General features: G+C 33.6%; 1 protein-coding gene across 2 annotated transcripts in view; it reads right to left on the bottom strand.

Annotated features, from left to right (window-relative positions):
• Mmp16 (matrix metallopeptidase 16) overlaps positions 1–18994 on the bottom strand; it is a 236855-nt gene that overhangs the window by 94079 nt on the left and 123782 nt on the right. For both annotated transcript variants that reach the window (XM_029533283.1, XM_021222087.2), the window contains one exon: positions 15581–15885. In XM_029533283.1, the coding sequence (XP_029389143.1) occupies positions 15581–15885 (305 nt within the window). The remainder of the gene's footprint in view (positions 1–15580; positions 15886–18994) is intronic.

Genomic DNA, 18994 nt, shown 5'->3' with positions numbered 1-18994 from the left:
TGTGTGTGTGTGTGTGTGTGTAAAATAAGGTAATTCCAGTGTCACAAATGGGTGACTTCTTTTGGAGTATTAGCAGGTAAAGTCCATAAAGTCTTCAAGCCTTAAACACTATTACTAATGCTATCTCTAGTACCTGAGAATAAGGTCCTATTGTTAGAGATAGAAAATACTAGAGTCACTAAACATAAAAATTTTAAACTGGTACTGATATACTGTATAGCTTTATTAGTAATACAAGATACCAGATATACTATTAGAGGAAGTTAATCATATTAAGTTTTTGACCTACAATAATGACTATTTTAGCAAGGCATGCTCATTGTGCATCTCTGGCATGGACACTGTGGGAATAACTACCTAGGTTCTGTTTTTAATCTCTTGTTGTATTTAAGTCCATCTATACAAGATAAAATCCATACTTGATAACATTACTTGGCCAAGAAGCTTCGATTAAACAAATCATATGTCATTTGGGGGGAAATTACTATTACTTATATTCTAAATGGATATAATATTATGGATGTAATAATAAGCTAAAACTTAATGATTTATACCCATAGATTAATACATCTCTACACTTTTAGCAGAGAAGCTTCTTTTGTAGTAGTTGATGACTAACACAGAGATTTGTGAGTAGCAATGAGAAAAACAGACAATGGGATGCTTTGCCCAAAATAGGACATGTACATCACACCTCTCTCTTCTCAATGTTCAGAGATTATTGTAGTCAAGGAACGTTATATTATAAATATGTTAGAAAGTAGAATAAGAAGTAGGAAAAGTGGGAGAGATATTGGCAGTAGAACAGTGCAAGACAACAGTGTCTTCTAGAAACAGTTAAGCAGCTGCACATACAAGCTAACCACCAGTTTGAGAGTACTGTGAAGATTGAACGAAATGCAACCAAGACAACATTCCAGCTTGATGAGCTGAAGCAGGTGCAAAGGTTCACCCTTTATCTAAGGAGCTATTGAATACTAATAGCTGTTGGGAAAGGCCTGGTCAGTTTTCTATAAGATGATAACTACCTGGTAAGTCATCCATGCTTAAGCAAAGGCCTCACACCTATGTGCACCAGGTTGTCAACTGACCTTAATAGAGCATTTTCTAATTGTGAAAAATAAGAGGTTAGCTTGCTATCATTCATGGGATACCAAGACCTAGGATACCTACATCTGAATGAAGACCTAACCATTCACAGCTAAGCTAGTGTCATGGGCATCAGTACACTGGCTTGAGTTCTTCTTTACTTCATTTCCACTGAGGTTCAAGTGTAGAGTCTCAGCTACGTATTCACAATGTGCTGCATTAAAGAAACACACTTTGTTAAGCACCTAAAAGTTCTCAATAATAAAAAGGACATGATAATTGTTGTAGAGGAAGGTGTTATCTTCACTATGGTGGAGTAAGCAAAATAGCTCATTGTTTTAGAGGGATATAGTACTAACATTCCAATGTTGTTTTCTATACTAATTGGTAAACTCTTTTTTTTTTTTTTTTTTTTGGTTTTTCGAGACAGGGTTTCTTTGCATAGCCCTGGCTGTCCTGGAACTCACTTTGTAGACCAGGCTGGCCTCGAACTCAGAAATCCAACTGCCTCTGCCTCCCAAGTGCTGGGATTAAAGGTTTGTGCCACCACCGCCCGGCTAAATGGTAGCTCTTAAACTGAAGAAAATCATAGACAATATTTCATGTACAAGATGCCCAGTAATATTTTTGTTCTGTGGTCAGCACTGATTGGCCTTGGTGGGTTATAGAAATAGTAAATAAATCAACACAAAGATGAAGAGATGAGATCATGTAGGTACTTATTGGGAATAATCTACGGGGATATGGAGGGAAAATGATGGTGAATGTGATCATATTTCATTGTATACACATATGAAATTCTAAACAAATAAGTTATAAAATTAAAGGATACACCTGAGTATTGACAAATATATAACTGACACATATTTTTTGACTATTACAAAAGGTAGGCGTCTTAAAGTCAAATTATATGTTAGAAACTTATGGTCACCTGGAAGGTCATATAAATCTGGCCCTCTTCCTCTACTATGAATGTAATTTTGATTAATTAATTGTTTAAGATATTGAATATATAACTAAAGTATTTTAGTTATATATTCAATATATATTTTAGTATATGTTGAAACATTTTAGTATATTTTCAAACTTCTTAACCTTACTAAGCCTACTTGATAACAGTTTGATTAGAAATAATTGTTGCTACCAGAATTCAGGAATTGAATTATGTCACATCATAGAATTTTAAGAAAGATAATAGATAAAATATAGTCTGTTAAACAGGAATCTGGATTTGAACAATGTAAGGATTTTGTTCTATATACTACAATAGGGAAAACTAAGGACTCTGAATTTTTGAGAGAATGTATATTTTAAAAGTCACCAAAAATAAATATCCATGTAGTTCAAACTGGATACCAGCTCTGCTGAAATTTTCTAAAATCATTAATGATGCAGTATAAAATGCACTGCAATGCTGAAGAGAATAACACATGAATGAAAATACAGTTCCACTGAGAGTGGAGGATAATCCTCCTAGTCTATGGATGGAAAAGTTTCCTCACTCTTCACAGTAAAAAAACAAGTCTGCTGTCTCTCCTTGCCTGCAAATGACTCAGAAGAGAAGAAAGAGATGCACAGTTCATACTCATTTCTGTTTGATTATGTCTTGTAACCTAGTAAAAATAAATCAGTTTAGCTGCCCAACCGAAACAAAGAAAAAAAAAGTAGTCTGTGAACATTAAAGAAAATACGTATGTACAATATTACTCACTAATTTTATGTTTTTCAGTACTAACAAAATATGAAATTGAGCAAAATTAGATGTTTTATTTAAGGAGTTTGGTCAATGTAAGAAACAGAAAAACTTGTTTTAATATGTTGATGGCTAGTTTTGAACGATTAAACCTCTGTTATTTTGTAGCCACATGGAGATAACAGCAATCCCCATAACATAGGAATATGAAGTTCATCATGGTACCTAGCTGCCATGGATATTCAGGAATACTGTTATTATGCTAATGTCTTACTCTTTATGATGGTTTGAATATTCTTGGACTAGGGAGTGGCACCATTTGGAGGTGTGGCCTTGTTGGAATAGGTGTGTCACTGTGGGTGTGGGCTTAAGATCCTCACTCTAGGTCAGTCTTCCACTAGCAGCCTTTGGATGAAGATGTAGAACTCTCAGCTCCTCCTGCACCATGCCTGCCTGGATACTGCCATGCTCCCACCTAGATGATAATGGACTGAACCTTTGAACCTGTAAGCCAGCCCCAATTAAATGTTGTTTTTATAAGACTTGACTTAGTTATGGCGTCTGTTCACAGCAGTAAAAACCTAACTAAGACACTCTTGCTATAACTCCATAGTTATTAATATCATCAAAGTTAATTAGTTTCTACCCATACATAGTAGGAAAGCATAACTGGTTGTATATTTATTGAAACTTATCTAGCAACATGTGAAACTTTATAAAGATATTAACATTCATTAGACAAATAATTCTATGGCTTTTTTTTAAAAAGTGTCAAACAGAACTCTATGTATAGATAGGTTAGCTAGCTATAAATACAAATAGTGAGTTGGCCATTGAACAATAATACACTATATTAAATAACGAGGGAGAATAATTTATGCTATGGTTAAAAATATTCCAGTAGTAAGCATGGTCCTGCGTCAGATGGATAACAATATCAAGGCCAACTACATACAATTAAACAGCGAAGTACAAACAAGCTTGGGATGCATAGAGATATTTTTTTCTCAAAATAAACCTCCAGACTAACTAGAAAGAAGAAAAACCAGTAATTAGTGTTCAATGACATAGGAAATGATGGAAATTCAGTGTTCTGAATTACTCGTACTACATTACTAAAATTAAATTAAAATCATTCAGTGAAAAGGGTAGAAATTTTAAACCATAAACAAAATAGTAAGAATTACATATATACTCAGATTTGTGTAACTATTATATTATTCCGTGTTCTGTTAATAGTGCAGCCATTTAAAGAAATGAACTTATACAGCAAGTTTTGGATCACAGTTTTGGATGTGTCAGTTTGTGATTGATGAGCCCTATTGTTTCACACATCCAGGTGGGAGTATTTGAAAGAATAAAATAATTCAATTCATTGCTATGAAACAAATGATAGAGCAGATGGCATTAATTATTTAAGACACTGTCCATGTGTTTGTTCACAGTGACCTATAGGACAACCACCAATGGCCACCTCTAGAAGGTGCTATCAACATCTTTCATTGATTTTTCTCTGGTGAGCAAGTTTTAAACCTATGGACCTTAGGGACCCTTAAGATCCAAGATCCCAAAGGAAGAGGATTTGTGAGTGATTAAGATATCTGAAGATATTAGTTAAATATATTAGCACTTAAAAGCATTTAACTTGAAGTGGGAGTTTTCCAAGTAATTTCAACGTTACCCTCTAATCTCCCTGAATTTTCAAAAGAAAATATATATTATTCATATTATTTTTTCCCAAAATAATTTTTATTATTATTTTCTTTATTTACATTTCAAATGCTATCCCGAAAGTTCCCTATACCTTCCCGCCCCTGCTCCCCTTCCCACCCACTCCCACTACTTGGCCCAGGCCTTCCCTTGTGCTGGGTCATATAAAGTTTGCAAGACCAGGGGCCTCTCTTCCCAGTGATGGCCAATTAGCCCATCTTCTGCTACATATGCAGCTAGAGACACAAGCTCATTAAACAAAAGAAAATGTTAATTAGATATTTGCAGTAGAATAGATTTATAAGTTTATAAATTTAGCTTTCTGTACTCATATACATTAATGTATTTTAATATATATTATATACCAAGGATTAAAATCACTTGAGGTAGGTACACTGCCATAGTCAATATGTGTAACTGGTAGTTATAGTATTACCAACATATTCTATATTATGAATTAAGAGACAAAGACATTGTCAGTTTCAGCAACTGCTTAATGCAGAATTAATATCTTAATTTTAGATCATATAACTTCTCTTCTTGTCAGCAGACTTTACTCATACATGAAAAATAGAAATACTCTACCTGAGTGCTATAAATCATTTTGTACTTTATGTGTAAGGCACAGCGACACACAGATAAATACATTTCAGTTAGTTTATGTCTCTATATGTCTCTGTTATCTTTATATTAGTAACAAGTTTCAGGCCAACTACAATAAATCTAAGTGGGAAAAACATGAATAACTACAGATATTGACAATAAGAGTATATATTCATATGTATATCAATGTTATTGTATAAAATATTCATTTTATTGAAATGATAAGTTATATCTAGGAGAAATTAAGAACATGGAGGTACTTAGAAAGGAAAAAATATAAGCCAGTCATTATCACATGTTTAGGGTAATATGGGCACCTGGGTGAGATGAGCTATTAAAATAAAGAATTTGCAGCTACTTTGGATAATGGGAGTTCACTTATTTTTAAATGTTATTTAGAAAAATTCAGAATGTACTGAAGCTGATGGGTACATATTTCTGAGTAAAGCCATTTAAATTGTTGAGTGGAACTAGATATTTGTTTCAAGGTACGATGTGATTAAAAGACTTCCTTCATCATATCCAGACTCAAAAATGTTAGTGTCATATAGACTCACACAATAAATGATTTATGCTTAAAAAATGTGTGACAGAACAAAGCTTAATTTTTGTTCACTCAAATGTCTATAGCCACAGATTAAAACAAGAATATTTACAATTTTTTCTTCAAGAGAATATTATTTCACCCTGTTGACTATGGCCAAAAGCATAAAAATATATCACAGCCCTAATTGTCGAATAAAATGCATGTTATGATATATTGAACAAATCCAAACAAATTATTTATTATGCTTGTAAGTTCATTATTTAGGATTGTAGTACAATTTCATTAGGCCAAAATAATTCAGTATGTTAAGATAGTAAAAACATGTGCCATTTGTTTTTGGAGGCAGAAATGTAGACAGGACAGTAAAACTGAATAATCAAATGTTTTATGCAGAGATAGTTAATTGTTGGGGCTTGAGGCTTAGAAGACCATTACAATGAAAGAATAAGACACAATATGCATCCTTTATCTAGCTTTCTATTTGATCGATAAAATATTTTCACAAAATGTTTCTAAATTGGGTGAAATCTTTCATTTTAAATAGGAGTTTATACATAATACACACACACACACACACACATACACACACACATATATATATATATATATATGTGTTATATACATATATAAACACACATGAATTTGTTTAATATATAACCATCTTGGGCAAAAACCCAAGATGAACTTTATTGTTCAAATTTTCTTTAATACATTCTAACATGTTAACCCATGACAACTAAGAACCTTTTTAAAATTTCATTTATTTTTTTTTAATGTATGAGACTTTTGCCTGCATGTATGTTTATCACAGTAAACCTTTTTTGCAGAGAGCATTAGATCCCCTGAAACTGATGTTAGAACTGGTTGTGAGATGCTGTTTTGGTATTGGGAATAAAAAATAAAAGTGCAGCATTTGTCCTAAATGAGTGAGCCTCTCTCCATTTGCAGAATACATTCTCTTAATTTAACAATGTATTCCAATCATTACTCAATATTAAAAATAAATTTGTCAGGTGGCTATAAACGTCATTAAAACTATGCAGTGGAAAGAAAAGTTAAGGTAGTAGTTTTTACCATAAAAAATATTCTGAATTACAATACAAAATAAAAATGTACCTTTATTATATGTTTTATATATAATCTGTATATTGATATGTATAAATGGGCAATATTGTATATGGGATGAATCAAAGTTTTGAAATATATGTATGGCTAATGACCGGTATAGGACAAAAATGTCTCTTTTAAAATTTCAAATACAATGTCAAGGAAATATATTCTATCATGGCATAAGTAAATGAAATAACTTCTCATTTGAATTTTTAATAATATGTGTCTTGAGATAGTTTTTAAAACTATGACTTACTAATGTTTTCAAAAATCACATAAAATAATTACTTATGTATGAGATAATTTATAATTAAATATATTCAATTTATAGTATGTGACTGAATTTTAGAGTCTGTACTAATGTTGAGTTTACGAACTTCAGTTGTGACAAAGACACAATCAAGTGTCACTTTTACTAACCTGAAGTAGAATTATTTCAGTTATCACCTGAATAAAAAAAATTTTTGATGATATTTTTATTTTCAGATGGTTATCAGTCTGTATATTTTTACGTAGTCAAACAAGTTTTGCTCATTGATATTGTTTTTTGGGTGTCATCCTTCACAAAATGGCATGCCTGAGTAGTCAATAATATGCTTCATTTAGTAATAAGTAACATCTTTAGTGACTAACATTGTAAATGGTTGAATTTCACTGTTTTTTAAATGTCTGTTACCTTAGTTGTTTTGTTTAACATTTTAAATAGGTTATTTCATGTTTGTCTTTATGGTAAAAATCTGCATTTCACATCATCATCATCATTATCATCATCATCATCATAATATGTGTGCGAGTTTTACATAATGCTCATAATTTAATTTGAGGTTCAATCTATCTCTCTCTGGTAGTATATTCAGAAATACCATGGTAAACCTGATGGTACTGTGGCCCTTCGTAAGCTTCAGTGTGGAAGAGACAGAGGTGAACACGGATCTATAGACTCTTTGCGCTGCTGTAATGTCAAACTCTTTCTTCCACTTACTCAGCTTAGACAGATGTGGAATCTGCATGTGTTAAAATCACTAGGAGAAAATTCGTGATCACTTTCCAGATTGTGGTGATGAGAAAATACGATTTCCTTTGTAGATAATTGTGTGGGAATTAAACAAAGGCCAGGGGCTCACGACAATATTGTCTAGTCATTCCACATTATTTTCTCAGTAGTTTAAAATAGAGTGATTATGTTGGTTTAACAAACTGTATCCTTTGCTTGGCTTGCTTTCCCACAATGGAGTATTATTATTATTATTATTAATTACTAATTCTTCTTATTATTATTTTATAGATTTCAATTTCTAACCAAACTAACCATTAATCTACATGTAATAATTATATTACTTAATGGAATGCTAACAATATAAAGAATTGTTCTTAATGTTCATTTTTTTCAAACTTTGATAAGAAAGTATATGGCCATAAGTAAAAATGAATCTTATTCTTTAATAGAGAGTAGAAATAGATGGTCACCATGATAGAACACAGCTTGGTGAATGAGTATTTGTCCTAACTCCATCCCTTTTTCATAAGTAATCTATAGCTGATGTTTCCCATTTGCTGTAAGTCATAGTTTATAAGAATGCCTCTCCTGTTTTCCTCAAAATCCATAATACTGAGACCCTCAGCCACATGCTCTAGGAACTGACTCAAGAAATGTTTCAGAAATCAAACATGTAAATGTACATGCATATAAGGGATGGGTTTCAGAATATGTGGGAGTGGGTGATGACTGGGTCTAGGGTGGACCTACTAAACTGATATTCCAGCCTAAAAATTATTAATAATTCCAATTCTATAATACATAACTAGTCTTAGAACAAACAAAAACTTTAATGTCTATGAAGAATTTATGAAAATAAAACATGAGATCCTGATTCATACCATAGGGTAGACTCATGACAACTTTTAATTGAAAAACTTATCTTTATCCTTCTATTATATTTTAACTAAGTCACAGGAGAAGTAATAAATGATGTGAAATTTCTACTACATGTATTTTCCAGACAAGGATGTTTTAATGACAAGTAATTTGATACAATGAAGACTATACAATTAATTACAAATACAAAGATTTACTTTATCCATCATCTGTCACGGCTTTTATAATTGTGTTAGGAGAACGAGTACCTCTCATGTGAAAAGTAGGGACCACATCTGACTTAGTGAATGGCACTTTGGTTTTTGTTGTTACTTTATTTGTTTCATTTTAAATTAAACATATATTAAGGATTTTAATTTTTAACACATGATTTCTTTTGTCTCATGTTTTTGCTCCTCTATTTTGGGGGCAATATGTGAGCCTCAAGCTGGTCCTTTAAACCCAGTCTGTATTCTTGGCCATCATATTGTTTCATCTCAGTGGGTTTTTTATTTTCAGAAAGTACTAGCCAAGAACATCTGCATGATTGGTTGAGCTTTATAACATTACCAGGTTAATATTTTTTATTCCAAAGATAGTTTTAATGGGGTACTCTGAAAATGCTTTACCAAAACAGAAGTGTATAAAATTTATAATAGAGCAAAAGTAAAGGTCAAAAATAAGGTAGAAGTTTGTTTGAATTTTTGATATTTTTGGCAGTATTGGGGAAGAAAACCAGAAACTTAGTTTTGCTCATCAAGCATATTCAATGGAGCTATACATCCAGCCTTGGTTTTTTAACCATTAAGAACAGAAAACTGTTACATTGCTGTTCTAAAGACTGTTATTATTTTAGTCCTTGCACATGGCTAAATTGGAAAAGTACTTTGTTTTATTGATTATCATCTAGACTTAAGGATAAAGACCCGATTTAAAGACAGACTTAAAGAGTTTTTCATAGTGGGTTTAAGGGAAGCAAAGTACTTATTAAAATGACAATATTTAAAAGAAGATTTATTGTAATTAAGCAACTTATCCAGAGATTTGGGGTGTATTAAAAACTCTCGCGTTTCTGTGAATATCAGATTTAATATTTAAATCACAATCTAAACATACGAGCTTTCTAAAATGTTTCTGTAATGCCGAGGCCTTCGGATTTACATGTAGTTCATGGAACTTGCACAGAAATATTACCCGTGTCATTCATATAGCTGACACATTATGCTGTTTATGAAGCCAGAGTTTCCCCAAGCATTTTGTGAATAGTGCATCCGAGTCAACTTTGAAAAATCATAACTGGTGTTTGTACCTTAGTGTTCCTTTGTCTTTCATGAAATGTTTGGACAGAACACCTCTGTCTTATCTCTCACAAATGTAATGTAAACTTCTTCGTTTAGCTATGGATATTCCATATTTTCTTCCTCAGTTATCAATGGTTCTTACATTAATTTTTAAGATACTCATTTATCTTATTATTGACTGGAATTTAAAAAAATTAAGGATAATTACTCCAAATTATCTGCTATTGTCTGATATTTATGAATATATAAAGGTAAAGAACCAAGACAATATTTCATGGTAACCATGCAATCAAATAAAATCAAATGGTCTCGAAATACTCAAGTGTATCAAACATTCTTATAAGTATATTACATTGAAGTAAACACGATAAAATGAATTTAGTTCTAGGAATGAGGAAGAGATTTTTGTATGCAAATAATACCCTTCATAAATTTGAATCCTAATTACGTTGAAAGGCTTTTCACATTTTGATAAACCATGGTAAAAAATTAGTAAGTGTTAGTACATTAATTTTAGAATTTAACAGGTTAACAATAGTCCCATGTTAAGAATTGGCTAAGGTCTTTTACTACATAGTCACAGAAAATGTTTTTCTTGTCCATGGATATGTAGGGACAGACAACACTAGATAATATTCTCACATACTGTAGACTGACTGATAATCATCCTCATAAATACTCACTGGCCACATGATATTTTCTTCATCAACCATCAGAGTCAGAAGCTTACTGTGTAGAGAAGCAGTATTTGAGGTAGTAGCTGAGAAGTGAACATGCAAGCTGGGAGACAGCATAAAGAGGTTTAAAGTCTTGCTTTGCTCCTAGCAATGAACATGTGCCTTTGTGGTCCCTTATGCCATGCTTCACTGACCCTCGGGGGACTATATAAGATCATAGCATGAGGGCTGGAGAGATGGCTCAGTGGTTAAGAGCACTGGTTGCTCTTTCAGAGGTCCTGAGTTCAATTCCCACCAAGCACATAGTGGCTTACAACCATCTGGAATGGGATCAGATGCTCTTATTGATGTGTCTGAAGACAGCTACCGTGTACTCATAAAATCAATCAATCAATCAAAAAAATAAATAATCCTGTGAAAGGACAGCCTCCTTAATTGTAGGAGTTGCAGATTTGCTAGAGTAACCATATATACTTAGATTCATAATTTAAATAACATTTATGTCTGATACATGCTGTTAAATTTGAAAATGTTTTATTACATTACATCAAAAAAGGTCACTTGTAGCTGTTAAAAAAAAAGTAAATCATGAAGACACCCACATAAGTATACTTATGGAAGGAGACAAACTCATTAGAGGGCAGGGTTAGAGATAGAAATTACTCATTACTCATTTCATATTTAATAACAATAGATTTAATAACAATAGATTCAATGAATTTTAATTATTATCATTATGCCCGCTCCATATTCATTGGACACTGCTGATCACCATAATGGATGACCCTTAAACTGGACAGTGAACTTGCAAACAATAAATTGTTATTGTAACACACACACACACACACACACACACACACACACACACACACACACACTGTGATGGACATCAAAGTCAAGCCTTCTTAATGCCCAGCAAGTTTTTCTTCTTTGGTAGTTGCAATGTACTTTCATGTTAACAGATCTGGATCTTAGTTCTCAATGAAATTCTTCCTGTCTCTAGATAATTTTCTATAGTAAGCTTATATATAATTTTACAGGCATGATTAATTTCTTCTGAGATAGATTGATGTGATATCTTATTATTGAAGTAGATACTTAGTTATTTAGAAGTGAATGTTATGTTGCTTGATTTTAGGTTGACAACTAGCTTTCAGTATTATACCATAGATTAGAAAAGAGTAGGTTGATATTACTCAAAATGAAATTTAACTATTGCTAGAAATTTTCTGATAAACAAGACAATAAATGCATTTTTAAAATTCTATGTAGCTAAATCTTCTCTTTTAAATTAGTTTGCCTCTGCTCAGTTTTTTCAGAACTGAAAGCAGGATGTGAATTTGAAAATGGCACCAAATTTTATTAAAGATACTTTATATATATATATATATGTCCTTTTATATTTTTAAAATTACTGGGTAATGCCATCAATGACCATTACCTGTGTGTTTTAAAAGGCATCATGATTATAAACAAATTGGTAAGAAAGTAGGTAACAATGGTCTATTGTTACTGGAAGCCTGAGACTGTGTTTATCTCTTTCAGGTAGACAGAATTCAAATTGCCTTCATTAGCTGAGCAATATGCTGTGGAAAATGAGCAAGTCACTTATCAAAAGGCTCCTTCATTTGCATAATATTGCTGCAAAGCCAAGTAGCTGCTCAAGAGCTGTGAATGAGAGAAAGAAAGCAACCCAGGCAAGCAAGCCAGGCATTTAAAGAAAAGACAGTTGATCAATAAAGATGTCAGAATTGTGCCTTGTGTTATATGTTATAAAATGATGGTCTTTATGGGTTGTTAGGAAGTAGGATGCAAAACTGCATGAATTCTTCTCACATCCACTGATACCACAAGTAAAGCTAGAGGCTGCTCTTATGATAAATGATCAATACTTCAGACTGACACCACCTAGCTGCTCTGCTCCTGCTGCTTAAGACCCTGAATTTCAATTAAGCAGTAAATGGTTATGGAATTTTATTTTCAACTGCCTATTAACATGTCCTTAATCCCTAGCAATTCTTAAACACTATTATTTGGCAAAGTTCCTCCCTCAGGCTTTTACAGAGCATAAAATTCTTATTTTACTGGCAAAGGCATTTTTCTCAAAATGAGCACACAGATATCAAATATTTTTATTGTATATGTTTGCAGCTGGATGGTTATCTCCAAATAATATTGTAATTACACTTTAAGTTACAATATATATTGAAAGTTAAGAAAATAAGTTGTATTCTTAAATAACTTTGTTTGAACATATGTTGACCTAAATAGAAAGTATTAGTTGATGCTATATTTCAGAAATTTTTTCTTGTTCCACTGACAAGTTCCTTGGAAAACTTTTTGAATCAAATGAAACAAATAAGCATTCATAGTACTGGGACCACTCCACTTAGTGTAAACATGTTCCTTTCCCATAAAATCAAAGTCTCATTTGGAAATTTGAATAAACATGTTTATTTTTAAATGTTATGTTACCCAGTAGAGCAGAGACCTAACATTTACTTCTGTTTTTATTGAGGATTTTAGCCATTTAAGAGAAAGTATAGAGAGCTTGAAAGACATAATCTTTAGGCAATATTTATATCATATAAGTTTATGAGGCCACACATCTAAATAAATGCAACTGGCAACACTCAACTATGCCTGCCAATATGATGGCATTAGAAGTGGAGTGTTATAAATAAGTTAAACATACTCTACACACAGCTTTCCTTGAAAACACTTCCACTTCCAACGTTCACAGATTACAGCATGAGCTACAAAATAAAGATTAAAATGAACTTGTTGCAGGATATTTGAGATAATTATTAGTTAACTAACATTTAAACATAAATCTACTTGACTCTAAGGTTTTGGCTTTTCATTTCTCTCTATAAAAGTCTAGGATAAGCTCAACTCGATACTAAGAAATACATAAATATTCACTTAAAAGTTTCAGTCAGTATAATGTATTTTATTGTCAGAAACATGTAGATTATTTTTGCACTTTGAAAATGATGGTTTCAAATTTAGCTGTACCAACTTTATATTATGCATGCCCTTTCTAACCTCTATATTTCTTATAAAGAGAAAAGTAAATTAATTCCATTTTTCATCCAACTAAATATTATCATGAATTAACAAATCTTATTTCCATAACTAGGATTAACTCATCTATGTGTATTTAAAAGTTTGATTAGTTTATTAGTTCTACAATGGCTATTGAAGTCATAGCCATTGTAGAAGAACCACTATTTACCAGAGTGAAGAAGGGAGATTATTTAGGTTTGGAGTATAAAACTAAGGTCTTTGAGAACTAAGGAGTCATAAGATATGTGGGTCAACATATCTAACATTTTAAACAAGAATAACTCATTCTTTTATTGGATTTTCTGGCTCTTACACTGCTCTGTGTATTTGAAGACATTGATATCAATTAGACACTTCACATACTTAGACACCTCACAGATAGGTTAGAGGAAAAAACTTGTGGGAAGTTGGCTTGTGAGGGAGTAGAGATAGTATCAATAGAATTGATCCCATAGCTATGTCCTACTGTCAGTAAAATAGACGACAGTCAAAAGATAAGAGAAAAAAGTGTGTAGATAGCAAGTTGATGCTGATAATAACACTGAATATAATAGAAAATTTAAAGTGTACAACAATATAAACTTCAAATGGTTATATTTCATGTGGGAAAATGGCTGAGATATGAAGAATATCTCGTGTGATATGATGAATACCTCATGACTTTAATAATAAATTATATATCCTTTTAAAAAGCAATGTTCTATGGAAAACTGTGTAACTTAGTGTTTACACTTATTCATAACCTTCAAAGAACACAATCATGTCTACAAAATGTAATGATTACATCAATTATTTTCCTAGAATACAAAATTTTTTCAAACTGTTTTTATACATGTGGAATGGGGGCTATCCCTAAAGCTGTGGACTGTGTAAACTCTTTCCCAACTGGCATCAGTGGAAAGGATGTGCTAACCCTGAAGAGAATTGATGTGCCAGCGTGGTAAGATAACCCAGGGGGGGACCTAACCCTGTCAGATGAGAGGAGGGGAGACTCCATGAGGGAGGAGGTGGGGGTAGCATGCAAGATGTTTAAATAAATAAATAAATAAATAAATAAATGAATAAATGTACGTACATACATATAAGTATATATATATGTATATACATATATATACATACATAAATGGGTATTATAAAAAAACAACAAAACAAACAAACAAAAACCCCAAAATGATCTTTCTGGAAATAAGCACTAATCAAAAAGGGCAGAGTCAGAAAATACCTCATCTTGATTGCATAATTTGGTGATTCTCTCATTTTAGTTCATTCACAGTAAGTAAAGTTCTAGTATGCATGTATACCTCTGCTTATAAGCCCACCTGCAATAGGGCTAAACTTTCTTACTTGAGCACCCTGTTTCACATGTGAGCAGATCTCACAGTTTTACATCCATTCCGTCAAATGTGTAAATATTCAACTTTAAATTAATTGTAAGCAGCAGCTGATTTGATGGGCAGAAATGTTGCTTTGTCCATGAAACACCACATTTAACTTTCATGTTGTAGCAAGGATCGAGACGTGAGAAAAAAGGGAGGTTTCTCAGGTGTTCTTGGACCTGTAAATTGCTCTGGATGCACATGGCTACTTAAAGTCACTGATCTTCATTTTCTTCCCCTTCATATGGTTCCAGATTTCTGGCAATGAGAGCCAGCCACACTTGGCAAGCCACAGGGCCAAGGAGGAATTAATCTGTGCCATTGCCTAATGTTTCTAAACATGCCTATTCATTCTCAGAGTATTATCTTTTCTCTTGATATCTGGTGCCATAGCCCCACAGGCTACTGAGAGGCAAACTCAGAACATAGCTCAATTAAAAATAAAACAATGATATAGACTCTCTATCTTACACTTATAAATTCATAACTCATTTGAACATCCTAAAATAAAAGAGGGATCATTAATCTCAGAAAGAAATGATGGACTTACCATCATGATTGGGATTTCCCAGTGTCCATGGCTCATCAGAATCAAAATGAGTGTCGCCTCCAATTCCTGGTCCAGGGAAATAAGCATGTGCCAAAAATCCTCCCTCCCCATCGAATGGGGAACTGTCTCCATGAAAACCAGAAGCAAAAATGATGGTTATATCCACATCACGTTTGCCATTTTCTAGTTCACTGTAGGGAACTTCTTCAAACGTTAGAGGAGTTACATTCTGCCACACATCAAAGGCACGGCGAATTGCTCTCCGGGTCTCAGGATCTCCAACTTTTGGAGTTACGTTCTTTATACTGAAAAGTTGGAAAAGATGATAATCAGTGAGGCTTCTCATATGCAATTTGAATTACTGCAAAAAATTTCATCTATCTGGTTTAGATTTATCAGAGAAAATGGCAATTATATAGAAATAGAATTTACACAATTTTATTAAGATTATATATACTGTTCATTAAACTGGTTTATTTCATAATCATCAATGAGACATCCGTGTGCCAAGGCTATTAGGGCGTAGGTCTGAGCAGAACTGTTAGTGAGAGGTAAGAAGATGGATCAATCACTTTGCCTCCTGGACAAGAGCAGGATGAAGGACTTGCCAAGTGCTCAAGCTCATGCAGCAGCTTTGAGCTGAAATTTTCTTTTTTGTGCACATCAGTGCAGAACTCTGACACTGTAGTTAGGCAAACAAGTGATAATATTTTATTCATTTCTCTGTGGATTCTTACCAATTCAGCAAGAATGTAGCAAGTTGTACATTTGTTTGTTTGTTTGTTTAAACAAAAGGCCCAGTTATTTTGGTCTCTGATATTTTCCTCTGCTTAAATAAGATACTTCAGTTTCAAAATTGTAAGTAATAATTGTAAGCTACTTACTATAAAAAAAAAAGTTTACGAATTTTGTGAATTTAATTGTAATGAGAAAGAGAATGAAAATGTAACCTGGATATAATTATTACATTTTATTGGCACCTTTTTTCTGATATTAATATAAAATGATGAAGGAAAATTACTATGGATTCATTTGACATTAATTAGTATATGAGATACACATATTTCCTGATACATTCTTTAAAATATAGCATATACAAATCTAATATATCTAAAGTTATAGTGTGTAATAATATAAATTTTTATACATTTTACATTACATGTTTTACAATAAACATGAATACTACAGGGTTCATACATTTCAAATCCTTTCAATATTTCTAAAGATTAAACTAAGTAAAACCTTAATACAAAATATGGTATGTCCTTCAATATGCCCTGCTTTACAGTCATCAAAGAGAATTGGGAGAGCTGCTAATTGCAATGAAGCTACATCAGGGTGTCTAAAGTGCATGACTATATCTATACAGGAGTAAAATTTATTTTTCTTCATTAGATTTATTTGTCAACATGAAAAAAACATTTGAAGATGTACTTTCCAGGAGTGAAGATAACATTTTAATTACATAAAACTGAGTTGCCTTTCTGCTCTTTGACACTTCCTCAGAAACAGCTGAAGGCTCTCAGCAGCCTGTGGTCATGTCTAAGTCCGTCTACCAAGGAGCCAGAACAGCTTCCTAAGCTTTTCATCGGAGGGTTGAGCTTCAAAACAAACCCTGAGAGTCTGAGGAGCCATTTTCAGCAATGGTGAACACTTACCGACTGTGTGGTAATAAGAGGTTCAAACAACAAAAAATGGAGGGCTTTGGTTTTGTTCCATATGCCACTGTGGAGGAATTGGGCACTGCCGTGAATGCAAAAGCACCCAAGGTGCATGGAAGAGCTGTGGAACCTAAGAGAGCTGTGTCAAGAGAAGATTCTCAGAGACCAGCATTCCACTTAACTGTGAAAAAGATCTTTGTTGGTGGTATTAAAGAAGATAATGAAGAGCATCACCTATGAGAATATTTTGATCACTATGGGAAGAGTGACATGATAGAAATTATGACTGACAGTGGCAGCATAAAAAAAGAGGGCCTTTGCTTTTGTCACCTTTGATGACCATGACTCTTGTGGATAAGACTGTTATTCAGAAATACCATACTGTGAATGGCCACAACTGTGAAGTAAGAAAGCAAGAGATGGCTAGTGCTTCATCCAGCCAGAGAGGTCGATGTGGTCATGTGGTCCTGGAGGTGGTTTTGGTGACAATGACAATTTTGGTCAAAGGGTGGTCTCAGTGGTGGTGGTAGCTTTGGTGGCAGCCCTGGTGGTGGTGAATATGGTTGCCATGGGGTTGGTTACAATGGATTTGGCAATGACAGTTGTTATGGGAAGCAGCCTTGGTTACTCTGGAGGAAGCAGAGGCTGTGGAAGTTGTGGACAGGGTTATGGAAACGAGGGTGTTGGCTGTGCCTTGAGTGGCAGCTTTGACAGCTCTAAGAAAGGAGGAGGCAGAGGCAGGTTTGGTGGTGGTAGTGGAAGCAAATTTGGAGGTGGTGGAAGCTACAATGATTTTGATAATTATAACAATCAGTCTTCAAGAGGCTCCTTGGTCTTGTAAAGTTTATATGACCCAGCACANGGGAAGGCCAGGACCAAGTAGTGGGAGTGGGTGGGTAGGAGAGCAGGGGTGGGAGGGGGATATAGGGAACTTTTGGGATAGCATTTGAAACATAAATAAAGAAAATAATAAAAAAAAATAAAAAATTAATCAGTCTTCAAATTGATGTTGAAGGGAGGAAACTTTGGAGGCAGAAGCTCTGGCTGTAATGGCAGCAGAGGAAAGTACTTTGTTAAAATACAAAACAAAGGTGGCCATGGAGTCTCCAGCAGCAGCAGTGGCAGGAGGTTCTAATTACACCCAGAAAACCAGCTTAGCAGGAGAGGAGAGCCAGAGAAGTGACAGAGAAGCTACAAGTTACAACAGATTTGTGAACTCAGCCAAGCACAGTGGTGTTAGGGCCTAGCTGCTACAATGAAGACATGCTTTAGACAATACTCATGTGTGTGGGCAAAACCTCCAGGACTGTATTTGTGACTAATGGTTATAACAGGTGATTATAGATTCTGTTCTGGGGAAAGTGTAAAGCATTCCAACAAAAGGTTTTACTGTAGACATTTTTCACCCATACTGTGGATTGCTAAATACAATAGTCTGATAGTGACACTGAATAAATGTGTCTTTAAAAAAATAAAAATAAAAAAATTAAACTGAGTTGTATTTAATCATTACAAATGGTATAATAAAGATAGAATTATGTGATCAAAAATTCAGGGGACAGCAGATGCTGGCGAGGATGTGGAGAAAGAGAAATACTCCTCCATTGCTGGTGGGATTGCAAGCTTGTACAAACACTCTAGAAATAAGTCTGGAGGTTCCTCTGAGAACTGGACATAATACTACTGGTAGATCCAGCAATACCTCTTCTNGGTATATACCCAGAAGATGTTCTAACTGGTAATAAGGACACAT

Source organism: Mus pahari, chromosome 22 (genome assembly GCF_900095145.1).
Source record: "Mus pahari chromosome 22, PAHARI_EIJ_v1.1, whole genome shotgun sequence".
Classification (NCBI taxonomy): domain Eukaryota; kingdom Metazoa; phylum Chordata; class Mammalia; order Rodentia; family Muridae; genus Mus; species Mus pahari.
Note: the sequence above shows the minus strand (reverse complement) of the source record. Positions and strands in the feature narration are given on the sequence as shown.